Source organism: Pelophylax lessonae (assembly GCF_965119305.1).
Source record: "Pelophylax lessonae genome assembly, chromosome: 12".
Classification (NCBI taxonomy): Eukaryota; Metazoa; Chordata; class Amphibia; order Anura; family Ranidae; genus Pelophylax; species Pelophylax lessonae.
Window position 1 is genome coordinate 150,393,606 of NC_138779.1, and position 12,240 is coordinate 150,405,845.

The following is a 12,240-nucleotide window of genomic DNA, read 5'->3' on the forward strand; positions in this document are numbered from 1 at the left end:
ATTGAAATTGTTTGATAGCAAGACGGCTACTTGCTCTGCTAAGAATCAAATCTGCCAAGGTTTGCTGTGCATGCCTGACCTATAAAAAATGTCCTATGAAATAAAGGGTAGATGGTCCTTGATCATAGTTGTCTCCAATGCTGGTATTCATAAATAGTAAAAATGCTTAAGAATATACCATTCATTAGGCATGGCCCATTTGTAATGGCTTGTATAGCCGCTAGATGAAGCTAATGCCGATTTAAAAAGGAAATTGAAACCGCATTTAAACAGCAAACCAAGTGACTCGGGCAGGCACAGCGGTATTGACGGATAGATGACAGAGCAAGCAGTTTCAAAAAATAAATCCAAGTTTCGTTACCTTGTTAGTTTGATGAGCTGATATAAAGTTGTGCAGCGAGCTTCCACCTTCAGCGAGTGAATGATGTGTTTCACTGTTTGAAGGGGAGCTGTTATAAGAAGGCTGGTAATTGAGTTTAATACAGATCAGCTGGTTGTACTTACTTGGTATTCATCAAGCTGGTAGCTCCCTGTTGGACTTCCTGGTGCGCAGCCACCGTACAGGTTCCCCACCGCAAATGCGCACATCTATGGTGCAGCGGAAGCCCGCACGGCCGATGCGTTCCACCGGCACGGTCACTTCCGCCGGCGTGAGTCGCAAGCGGAAGTGAATGGGCGAGTCAGGAGGATCTCAAAGAGAACCAATAGTCTACGTCCAAGAGGCGGACTACCACATGGGTGTCCGCCCCCCCGTGCCGGGCATGTCCCCCGGGCATAATGTACACATGGGAGATGATACTTAGTTGCCAAAATATAAAGCATTTAGATTGCTCCAAAAAGAATAATAACAATCTTTTGAAATATTTGCAGGGAAAAAGATATAATGAGATGAGTGTAATTCAATTTAGGAAAAATTTCCCAAGAAAGTAATAAATCCCAGGCAGGGATGATAGCCAGCCAGCCATATGTAGCAAAAGTACAGAACAAACTAATCCTCCCTTGGTCTATACAATAAGGTTTTAAGGAAACCTAGAGAGATAACAGAGAAAAGAGAAAATATGACAAATTATAATGTTTAATAGTGTAAAACAGAAAACATCATTATATCGAATAACACTCAGTAATGAACATTCATTGTTTCATATCTGCATACCAAGAGAATATAAGGCAGGTTTGGAGATTTTGGATTTGGTAAATGGTGAACAGTAAACTGGCTCCTGATGGAGGAAAAGAAAAAAGAGGAAAGATGTGAATGAGTAGGAAATAGACAAAAAGATGTCAGAAAAAGGCCTATTGTTCCATGCCTCCTGATGTGAACCCCTCTAAAATGGGTTTATAAGAAACCATTTCGTTTAGTCCTGGTGGATCTGTAGCTCTTAAAGAATAGATCCACCGAAGTTCCATCTGTAGAAGAATTTTATTCCAGTCCCCTCCTCGGGGACTGGGGTGAATTCTATCTAAAATCAAGAACTTGATCCTTGGAAACTTTCCTGCGTGTACAAGGCTGGTATGACGTCCTAAAGGTAAGTCAGGGTTACAAGTTTTCATGCTTTTCACATGTCTATTCGCACGTTTAGAAAATGGCAGCTTGGTTTTGCCAACGTAGAAACAGCCGCACCCACAGAGGAGTAAATATACCACTCCGTGGGTGCGGCAGTTTGCAAAATGTTTCGGAAAAAAGGTTTGGCCATTAGGTAGTATTGGGTTTTTTGTAGTTAGCATGTATCGACAATAATTGCAATTGCCACAGATATAGGTACCCTTTAATTTACAAGGATCTTGATTTTTATGCATTTTGAATTCACTTTGAACCAGTCTTTCTTTCAAGGCTGGCACCTTTCTGAAAGTGAATTGGGGGCAGTCTGAGACATATTTCCCCACTGTGGGGTCCAGGGTTAGTACATGCCAATATTTTTTATATTTATAAATATTTATATATTTATAAATTTCCTTTTTAAAACGGCATTAGCTTCATCTAGCGGCTATACAAGCCATTACAAATGGGCCATGCCTAATGAATGGTATATTCCTAAGCATTTTTACTATTTAAGAATACCAGCATTGGAGACAACTATGATCAAGGACCATCTACCCTTTATTTCATAGGACATTTTTTATAGGTCAGGCATGCACAGCAAACCTTGGCAGATTTGATTCTTAGCAGAGCAAGTAGCCGTCTTGCTATCAAACAATTTCAATTGTACAACCCTATACAACCCACTCTTTTATCCTCATCTGGCAGATCTCCCATTCTTTTTGGGTTTCAGCTGTCCGAAGTCTGCTTCACAGCTGATGGGCACACACAATTGGAAGGTGCTTACAAGAATATCTTTACCTCCTAAATTGCCTACTTTCTCCAACGAAGTACCCCAATGCAGCGATGAGACCTACCCAGCCATCTGTTTTTAATATCATTGGCAGGCATACACTCTAGACAGCCATACGGCAGACCCTGTAAGTGTTTTTGAACCTTTTTTGACATATAGACACTTTATTTGGATGGCTTTACTCTGTAATGAATGTCTACCACAGTACTGTATGATTTTTTGTACAATCTACATATTTGTAAATACTTTCCATATATTAATTATCTATATGGTTGATCATTTACAGACCGCTATTTTAAGGTTGCCCCTGAAGAAGGAGTTGTGACTTATATCTTTGAAACGCGTCGGGCATTTACCTCAATACAGCGGTATCTCCTTGTCTATTGACTGCATGAATTGTATTAAGCTTGCCAACTGTTTTTAATAATTTGTATCTGTATATGTTATCATTTTCAATAAATTAATTATTATTATATTCTTTTTGTATTCATCCACGTGCCTTAAAAGTCCTACCCCAAGGGGAATTTCCATTTTGTTGTTTACATTTGGGATGTGGCACTCCTTGGAGTGATCTCCCATGAGCACACCAATTGGACTACACAAACATGGCCGCTGTGCATAGAACACACAGGCTACAACAAAATAGCGGCACCATGAGGCATAAAGGGACCCAGGATTGGGATCAGGCCTTGAAGACAGACCCCTGGCAGGAGCCCCAAACCAGGTACAACCCCCCCCCGCATAGTTGATCATCCGGTCGCCTATCGCCAGTCAGCGCCCTGCCCCCACCCCAGGAAAGTGACCAGGCCACCCAAACAGCCCCAGCGTATATGGAAGGGAGGGAGGCAGGATGAGGGACGACTGGGTCTACTGTCTCAAGGAGGGGCCTGCTTCCACCCAAAAACCCTCCAGGGGGAGAGGTGGGACAGCTACTCACCATACTACGAACCAGGCGGGCACAGCTCCAGACAGAACCCCTCTCCATCGAAATGGGGGGCTATCGGCCAGAAGGGGCGATGAGACTCAGGCCGAGACCCGGTCGTATTCGACCTCCCGAGACATTTAACTCGCAGGCCAGCTCCTGTCCAGTGGGGCTATGTCGTGGCAGACCTAGTGCAGAGCAAGGGTCTGCACATGCTTGCTGGCTAGACTGGGGTGACCACTGGATCTAGATTATCCAGCCTGTCACCCAGTCCGGCAGTTGAAAAATCCAGGAGAACATTTTCTATCTACAAAATTTTGCTAGGACCAAAGATCCCAGCAAGGAACTAGGTACTTACTCCTGGCTAGGCAGAAAACAACTGAGGGGCTATAGCAAAGAGAGGGAGTATACCCCCTACCCCCTGGGACTGCTCATGGGGGTGGCCAGAATTTTTTTCTGCCTAGTTCTTACTCCTGTAGGGGGCAGTATAACCCAATGGTTATGAATACCAGGATCTGTGTCCGTCAATGAACGAAAGAGAAAACTGGATTTTTTGTTACTCACCGTAAAATCCCTTTCTCTGAGTTCATTGAAAGACACAGCTGCTTCTTCTGTATCCATGAACAATCAGAGTTTTATAGCCTCACCTACAGAAGTAGGACACTAGGCAAGAAAAAAACTCTGAACCTCCTATGGGCTGTGCTCTCTCTGGGCATAAAACCACCTCCCTGCTATAGGCCTCCAGTCAGTCACCAGCAAAAAGAAGAAACTCCATAGAGGCATGGGTGTTGTGTCAGTCAATGAACTCAGAGAAAGGGATTTTACGGTAACAAAAAATCCCATTTTTTCTTATATTTATTGACAGACAGCTACTTCTTCTGTATCCATGAACAAGCAGTGATGTCCCCAAGCAGTGCCTCAATGAGTGGGTAAAACAACCAATGGAGAAGAAACCTAGGGCAACATGCCAACACTCAAACCACCCCAAGAGGAGCCCAAGAGTCTTAAACAACCGCCTTAAAAACTTTGCGGCAAAAACTAGCATTAGAGGATGCCAACACATCAACTTTATAGAATTTAGTAAACATTTGCAGACAACCAGTTCGCTGCTTGCAAACTTGAAAAATAGACGCCTGATGTTGGAATACCCAGGAGCTGACCTCCCTGGTGGAGTGCACCATAACAGGGAAGGGAGGTTCCAGCCCCTTAATAGCATACGCCTGTGCGACCATCTGTCGAATCCAACAGGAAATAGCGGCAAAAGAGGGAGCCATGCCCAAGAGCACAAACTGAGAATCGGATCCCCGAAAAGCGTTTGTCACAGAAAGATCAGAGAGAATCACGTGAACCACGTCCAAGGAGCGCAGGACCACCTTAGGATGTGACGCCCAAGAGAGGAAAGGAAGGAAGGACATTGTCATCATTCATGAGAAAATCTGACACCGCTGTCAGAAGAAAGGAAGGGGAAGACGAAGCACCACCTAGTCTCTGTGCAAGATCAGATAAGGCGGCTTAAGGGACCAAGCTGCCAACTCCGACAACCGCTGCACCGAAGTGATAACAGCTAGGAAGGCAACATTCTGTGAAAGCGTAAGCAAGGTATTATTACAAACACTCTCAAAGGGAGGCTTCTGAAGAGCCGAGAAAACCAAATTCAATCCCCACAGTGGCAGCGGGGAGCACACAGGGCGCACCAAAGAATGAACCCCTTAAATGAAAGTATGAATGGAGGGATGCGTGGCCAAGGGGCGCTTAAGAAAACAGCTAGAACAGAGACTTGACCATCGATCGTGCTCAAAGCAAGCCTCAGATCTACGCCACATTGAAGGAAGGTCAACACCTAGAAAAAGGCTTTGCACCATATTATATAAGCTCTCCAGGTGCGATGATAAATCTTCCAGGGAGTAGACTTCAGAGTCGTTAACAGTCACCGAGCCAACCAACCCCCTGTCCTTCAAGACCTGACTTTCAGTAGGCATGCTGTCACAGCCATCGAAGAAAAAAATCAGGATGGAACACTGGCCCCTGGAACAGAAAGTTCTCTTGAAGAGGCCACCGCCAGGAAGCATCTGCTACCAACTGCACCAAGTCTGCGTACCCTGGATGATGAGGCCAGTCTGTAGTCACGAGGATCCTTTTGCCCTCTATCCTGCCAAACAGACAAGGCATCCTAGGACACCACTAGCGCATCTTTCGCCTCCACCAGAGCATCCAACGATCTCGCCTTGAACCTTGGAACCTTCCGATTAAGCCAGGGTGCCAGAAGATCTGTCCGAGGACCCTCAGCGAAGACAAAGCTGATGGAACACCTCCGGGTGCAGAGACCACTCGCCCTCATTCAGCGTTTGCCAGGTGAGATAACTCAGATAATCTGCTAGCCAGTTGCCGGCTGTCACCCAGTTAATCACTGACGAGCCCCAACAAAATGGTAGCCAGCAAAATCATCCCCAAAGAGCCGCCTTTAGGGACTGGCCACAGAAAGGGGAAGTATACCCAATACAACAGATCAGCACTCCAGCATGCCCATTGTCCAGCCCCGCCCTGCTGCAAACAGGGCTGGGCTCCAGCTGACAGTAATGGCCAGGAAGGTTTCTTGCCCAAAACTAAAATGGCAGTCAACCGTTGCCCCCTCAGGCTGCAAAGCCAGGGCCTAAGGGGTCAGATAGCCCAACCATGTGTTGCGCCCATGGGGCCCAGTGGAACACTTCTACTCAGCCCCGTAACTAGGGAAAGAAAAGATCAGCCAAAACCACCCCCAGCTCGTGGCCACGACACAGCAGGGACATTATATAGAACCCCGCACCACATGCACCCCACCACCAGGCAATAACCCACTGTCCCCCAAAAAAGGGGAAGCAGGAGAGCCCATGCAGTCAGCGTCACACCCCACCTCCACAGCCAGCTAGGGGACTGCTACCCCTCCAAGGTTCAGAGTGCAGGGGGTTTGGGGAGTGGGTGATGGAGGGGACCCAGCCAGGCCGGCCACCCCAGTGAGTACTCACGCCTTTGAAGGAAAGGGGAGGGCAAGTTTACTTAACGATCCTGTGAAGCATGCGGGTGAGGCTCCCATGACAGATACTCACCACTGAAGTAGAGGGCTGTCGGCCAGGGGTAACATTGTGACACAGACTATAGGCACCCGGTCATATGTGCCCCTACAAGACGTTTAACTCGCTGGCCACCCTGGTCAAGGATGGGGCATAGTCGCAGCCGACCGTGCACGTTCATTGGTCAGACTGAGATGACCACTGGATCTAGATTATCCAGCCTGTTGCTCAGCCCGACTGTTGATAGAAGATCTCTGCAAGAAAAGCAAAATTCCAGGAAAAAGAAGTCGTGGGAACACAAGTCCCAGCAAAAAATCACGTCCATACTCCTGAAGACAGTAGGCAGAATGACTGGAGGCCTATAGCAGGGAGGGGGTTTTATGCCCAGAGAGGACTGCCCATAGGAGGTGCCGAGCCTTTTTCTGCCTAGTGTCCTACTCCTGTAGATGGGGCTATAAATCCCTGCTTGTTCATGAATACAAAAGAAGCTGTGTCTGTCAAAGAACGTAAGAGAATATAAGTTTAGAAAACTGGCTAAAATAACTAATTTAGAGAAAATATGTTATTTAAGGCGCTCACAGGGGGTGCTGCTCTCTATTGTGGCTGCTAGTAGAGGCAAATGGTCAGGCGGGGTTCAGGCAGGACACTGGTACTAGGAACAGTTGTCAGCTAGAACAGCCTTGGGGGGGGGGACAAAAAGTAGGGCTCAGATGCCTGGAGGCAGAGAGTATTAGGCTGACCCGGGGTGTAAGGGGGGAGGGGGGAGGGGGGGTCCGGGTGTGGACGATCCTCTGTTCAGTGGGTGGATGAGGATGGGTTGCACTCAGGGCTGCTCTCCGGGTGAGCGAAGCAGCTCAATGTTAGTCATAGAGGAAAGGGGGAAAAAAGCGCCAGTGGAGTGCAGTTTTTTAAAAAGAAGGAAGTTTATTAAAAATAAGTATAAAGGAACAGGTGACTCGATACTGGACTCACTTCAGTGCAGTCACTGTGGTGCCCTCCCTGGTGTAGGTCAGAAGCTCGGTGCCTGCTCTGGGTCCTGATGCGGTCCAATCATCCGGGAGAAGTCCGGGGTTTCTCAGGCGACTTCCGGGTCGGATCGGCATAGGAGATGTGGAGCGTGTTAGAGGCTTCTTCCGGCTGCGTCTGACGTCACGGGGTGTCTGGGCTTTGGTGGGCGTATCTGGGCGTCACAACATGTTTCGGAGCATGCGCACTCCTTTGTCAAGTGTCTTGACAAAGGAGTGCGCATGCCCGCCACCGGCATGTTGCGCATGCTCCGAAACATGTTGTGACGCCCGGATACGCCCACCAAAGCCCAGACACCCCGTGACGTCAGACGCAGCCGGAAGAAGCCTCTAACACGCTCCACATCTCCTATGCCGATCCGACCCGGAAGTCGCCTGAGAAACCCCGGACTTCTCCCGGATGATTGGACCGCATCAGGACCCAGAGCAGGCACCGAGCTTCTGACCTACACCAGGGAGGGCACAACAGTGACTGCACTGAAGTGAGTCCAGTATCGAGTCACCTGTTCCTTTATACTTATTTTTAATAAACTTCCTTCTTTTTTAAAAACTGCACTCCACTGGCGCTTTTTTCCCCCTTTCCTCTAAAAATAACTAATTTAGAGTGGTGGTTAATGATTCATACTCTAAATGGTCTAAGGTTATTAGTGGAGTACCCCAAGGTTTAGTGTTGGGACCCTTACTTTTTCATATATTTATAAGAGATATAGGGTCTGGGAATGAAAGTAACATTTCAGTTACTGAGGATGACACCAAGCAATGCAGTGGAATAACGTCCTTACAGGATATCTCCAACTTACAAGCCGACTTCAAGGCACTATTTTAATTGGGCAACGATGTGGCAAAATGCATGCATCATACATACTAGGAGGAGAGCAACTGCGGAAGTCAATGGGGGAGAAGGATTTGAGTGTTCTGGTAGATCATAAGCTTAATAACGACATGCAATGCCAAGCTGCGGTTTCCATAGCGAGAAAAATCCTTTCTTGTATTAAGAGCGATATTGACTGCAAAGAGAGATATATAATTTTGCCCCTATACAAATCATTAATAAGACCTTATCTGGTATACACATTTCAGTTTTGGGCACCAATTCACAAAAAGGATATCGGGGAACTGGAGAAAGTGCAGAGAAGCGCAACCAAACTGATAAGAGGCATTGAAGAGCTCAGCAATGAGGAACTATTAGCTGAACTGAAGCCACAAACTATTGTTACAGTTGGAATAGTTACAAAAAATGTATACATTTCCCTTCACACAGTCAATCTGTTCAACATGTACATCGATGCAAAAGTAAAGTATATGTAAAATCATATGTATGGGTAATTTCAATAATTAAATATGCAGCTGGCATAATGATAATCCTGCACAAGGCTTTGAGTTATCAACCATTTAAATGGTGGAGAACTTGGAAAGGTGTGCAGGGCTATTGTTATACTAACTGCACTTGGCGTTGGTGGGCAGGAGACTAAACCAAGCATCAAAGGTTTCCCTATAGCCCTAGTAGGCTGAGGAGGTGGGAGCAGACATACATTGCACATAGGTTTAAATCTGTTTTGATAAACAACACTTAAAGTGATATTAAAGACTCTGGGTGTTTTCTAATAAATAACAAACATGTTATAGTTACCTGCTCTGTGCAATGGGTTAGCACAGAGCAGCCCAGATTCTCCTCTTGCCAGTACTCCTGGCTCCTCCATACTTCGAGTATCTGCAGTAAGCGGCTTGTTAGGGGGAGGTACTCATGTGGGCTTGCTCCCGAGACCGCTTACTCCACAGACCGATAGCAGGGCTTTGCCCCGATCCCTTGTTATAGCATTTCATTGACCGCAAAACCTCTTTAAACCTGCCCTGTAGGTGTCCTTGTTCAGGCACCAGTCACCCTCTCACTGAGAATTCCAACGGAAAAGAAGTCACCACACAACACCTGATCCTCTTTTATCCCCGTCAGAATTTACACCCTGAAAATGCTACCCAATTATCAGTGATGTCCAGAGGTGAAGAGGCTGCAGGAAATTTACAGCACTGAAACAGATGAAAGAAGGATGAAAAGTATTTTCTTTTTAAAAATGGAAATGGTTTATTTTTTAGGCCTCCTTCACACAAGGAGCTTACGTCTGTGCACACACCATGTTTACTTGCACAAATGTTATGTACATCCCTGTGCAGGCAGTCCCATTGATGTCAATTGGGATGTAGTGGCTGAAATCTGTGCATAAGCACGGCCCCAAATGCAGACAGTGTCAGTTCAGGGACACTCAACCACACCAATGTCAAATTGCGAGCAGCGGCTGTGTCCGAGGAAACCCTTGTGACCCAACTGACATCAATGAGATGTAAGGGAAACCTGTGCATCCCCGTGCGGGTAAACACGGGCATACGCTATAGTACATAATATGATTTGAACAAGGCCTAATAACTGTAGTAAGCTAAACATCATCCAGTTAGGGTTTATATAGACACTAAATATCCAGGTAACAGACAGTGGGTACTATTTATTCCTTTCTAATTACCTCTGCTGGTCATCTTGGTCCCACTGTACGAATTCTGTGGTGGATACTGTTGTGTCCCCAGCTCATGCTCTCTGAGCACCAGTGTCCCTAGAAGAGTTTCTGTATCCCCATGCCCAGTCTCTTGATGGGGTTTGCCTAATCCTCTGACAGTTTCCCCTTCACTCATCCTATGTCCTTCTCCAGTACAGTCCTCCTCCATGCTCTCTGAATGTAGTATAGATGGGTGAAATCTGGGCGGTGGAGGAGTAGGCGTTGCTTGATGCATACATTCTTGTGCTCGAATCTGAAGAAGATTGTGATAAGTTTCAGGGGGACTCTGGTAGGAAAGGGTGCCTGTGTCTCCTTGACTCAGGTGCTGGTTGAACAGTTCATTCAACTCCTGTTGCTGTTGCTGGTGCTGTTTAATAAGCTGCATAAAATCAGCAGGAGGCAGGCGTGCATCTGCATGGCCGGTCAGAGAGTGTCGTGGGGACAACAGACCCTGAAGCATGTGCGGAAGTTGCTGGTGGTGCCTTGTATATGTGCCAGGTGTGGGTGAGAGCAAGGCCTGCTGCAGAGCAGATGCAGTGTAGTTCTGTTGGGGGGTTTGTGGGAATGAAGGGTACTGTTCTAGCTGAGGAACTTTCAAGGCCTGATGATAACCAGGGCTACCAGATGGGGTGTACCCCGCGCCTCCTTGTGTAGTGTAGCTTGTAGGGGGAGCCCGTTGCTGATCAGAATACACATGAGGGTGCAAGTGAGACTGGTCATAGTTTGTTGAAGGAGAGAAACGACCCACATTCAGACTGAAAGAAGAAGAAAAAAAAAAAAAAGAAACAATTATATTAACTATATTTGCTCTTCTCCCTTTGGTGTTCTTGTTGCTCTTAACAGATGGCAATGCATGCAAAACTGAAGTAGAATTCTACTATACCTAAAAGAATATAAACTGTAATAACATTTGCCTTGATTAGGATAACACATTGCAAAATATATGCTAAAAAGATTGACATTAAAAAGGAACATTTAAAACATTCTGTTCTTTATTAGTTAAAAAAAAAAAAAAGGAATCTGCAAATTTTTCCTATTTTGCTTAGCTGGATTTGAACAGATACATACTGGGGGTGTCTTCAACTGCCTTGAGTGAGTTTGGGCTTCTTGTGTGTTGCTTGACGTTTAGGGAAAATAGGTCTTTCTCTCTCTCTATCCATCTAGTTTAGAATTACAGTTCACACAGTGCATAGATGCAGCAGGTTGGCTTTACATACTGTAAAATCCTTTTCTTGGAGTACATCACAGGACCCAGAGGTAAACTAATTCTAAAGACTTTTTTTTTTTTTTTACTAACAAACATGTTATAATTACCTGCTCTGTGCAATGGTTTTGCACAGAGCAGCCCCAATCCTCATCTTCATGGGTCCCCTGTCGGCACTCTATGCCCTTAGCTCCAGTCCAGCTCTATGCTCCCAAGGTTTGAATGACAGCAGTGGTGGTGGGTTTGGCATACTGCTACTGAAACCTTTTTTTTTTTTTACCTTAATGCAGAGAAAACATTAAGGTAAAAAATATTATGACTTTAGAACCACTTTAAGCAACTAAGCTGACTAACTAGAGAGAGTACTGGTGAAATTTTGTATTATAAACACTCACTACTGTCATTAACAGACCGAAAAAGTCATGAATGTGCCCTTTCACCTCTTTATCACATCATGCCCCTTAATGAAAGGTAGACAGTCTCACTTGAATAAATATCAATCTTTTGACACCTGCTCTGTACAAAGTTACCTGCACATGGAAGTGCTCAGCACTGAGGATATGGCATATTGGACTATAGTGACAGGTAAGCATACATACAGTACACACAAGATACAAACAAGTATGAATGTGTGTAAAGACTATGCCACAGAAATACAATAAACTATTTCATACTATCAATAAATTCAATAAGTATCATGAAATGGCGGGGTGGGGCGTGGCCGGATGTAGAGCTGAGCAGACGTGCCTGTAGTGAGCTCCTCCTATCCTGTGGATTCCTGTGGTATTTCTTTCTTCCCCCCCCCCCCCCCAATCGGTCACGGGCGCGGGTTTCTCTGCATGGAGCGGCACGTATGGCACCCAAGCGGCGTTCCTCCCCTCTTCAACCCGCCCGCGGACAGCAGATGGCTCTGGCCCTCCCTGCGTGTACAGACGCCTTTTTGCTCAGTAAGCTTCGGGCTCTGCTTGCGGACATGGAGGGGGAAGGAGCAGCCAGCGCCACTGTCAGTGTTAACCACACACCGGTGGGCAATTCCACTAATGCCGACACCTCACTAATCCTGACGGTGATCGAGCAGAGCAAGACATCCCTGCTCGTCCATAGAGATCATCTAGCAAAGGAATGTAATCTCATCAGGAATGACCTGGACAAGATCAGGGGCCGTTTAAAAG

At 46.1% G+C, this 12,240-nt stretch overlaps 1 protein-coding gene across 2 annotated transcripts in view; it reads right to left on the reverse strand.

Moving 5' to 3' along the window:
- The window catches only part of SIK3 (SIK family kinase 3), a 390,005-nt gene that overhangs the window by 18,056 nt on the left and 359,709 nt on the right, over positions 1 to 12,240 (reverse strand). For both annotated transcript variants that reach the window (XM_082274215.1, XM_082274214.1), the window contains exon 21: positions 9,835 to 10,619. In XM_082274215.1, the coding sequence (XP_082130341.1) occupies positions 9,835 to 10,619 (785 nt within the window). The remainder of the gene's footprint in view (positions 1 to 9,834; positions 10,620 to 12,240) is intronic.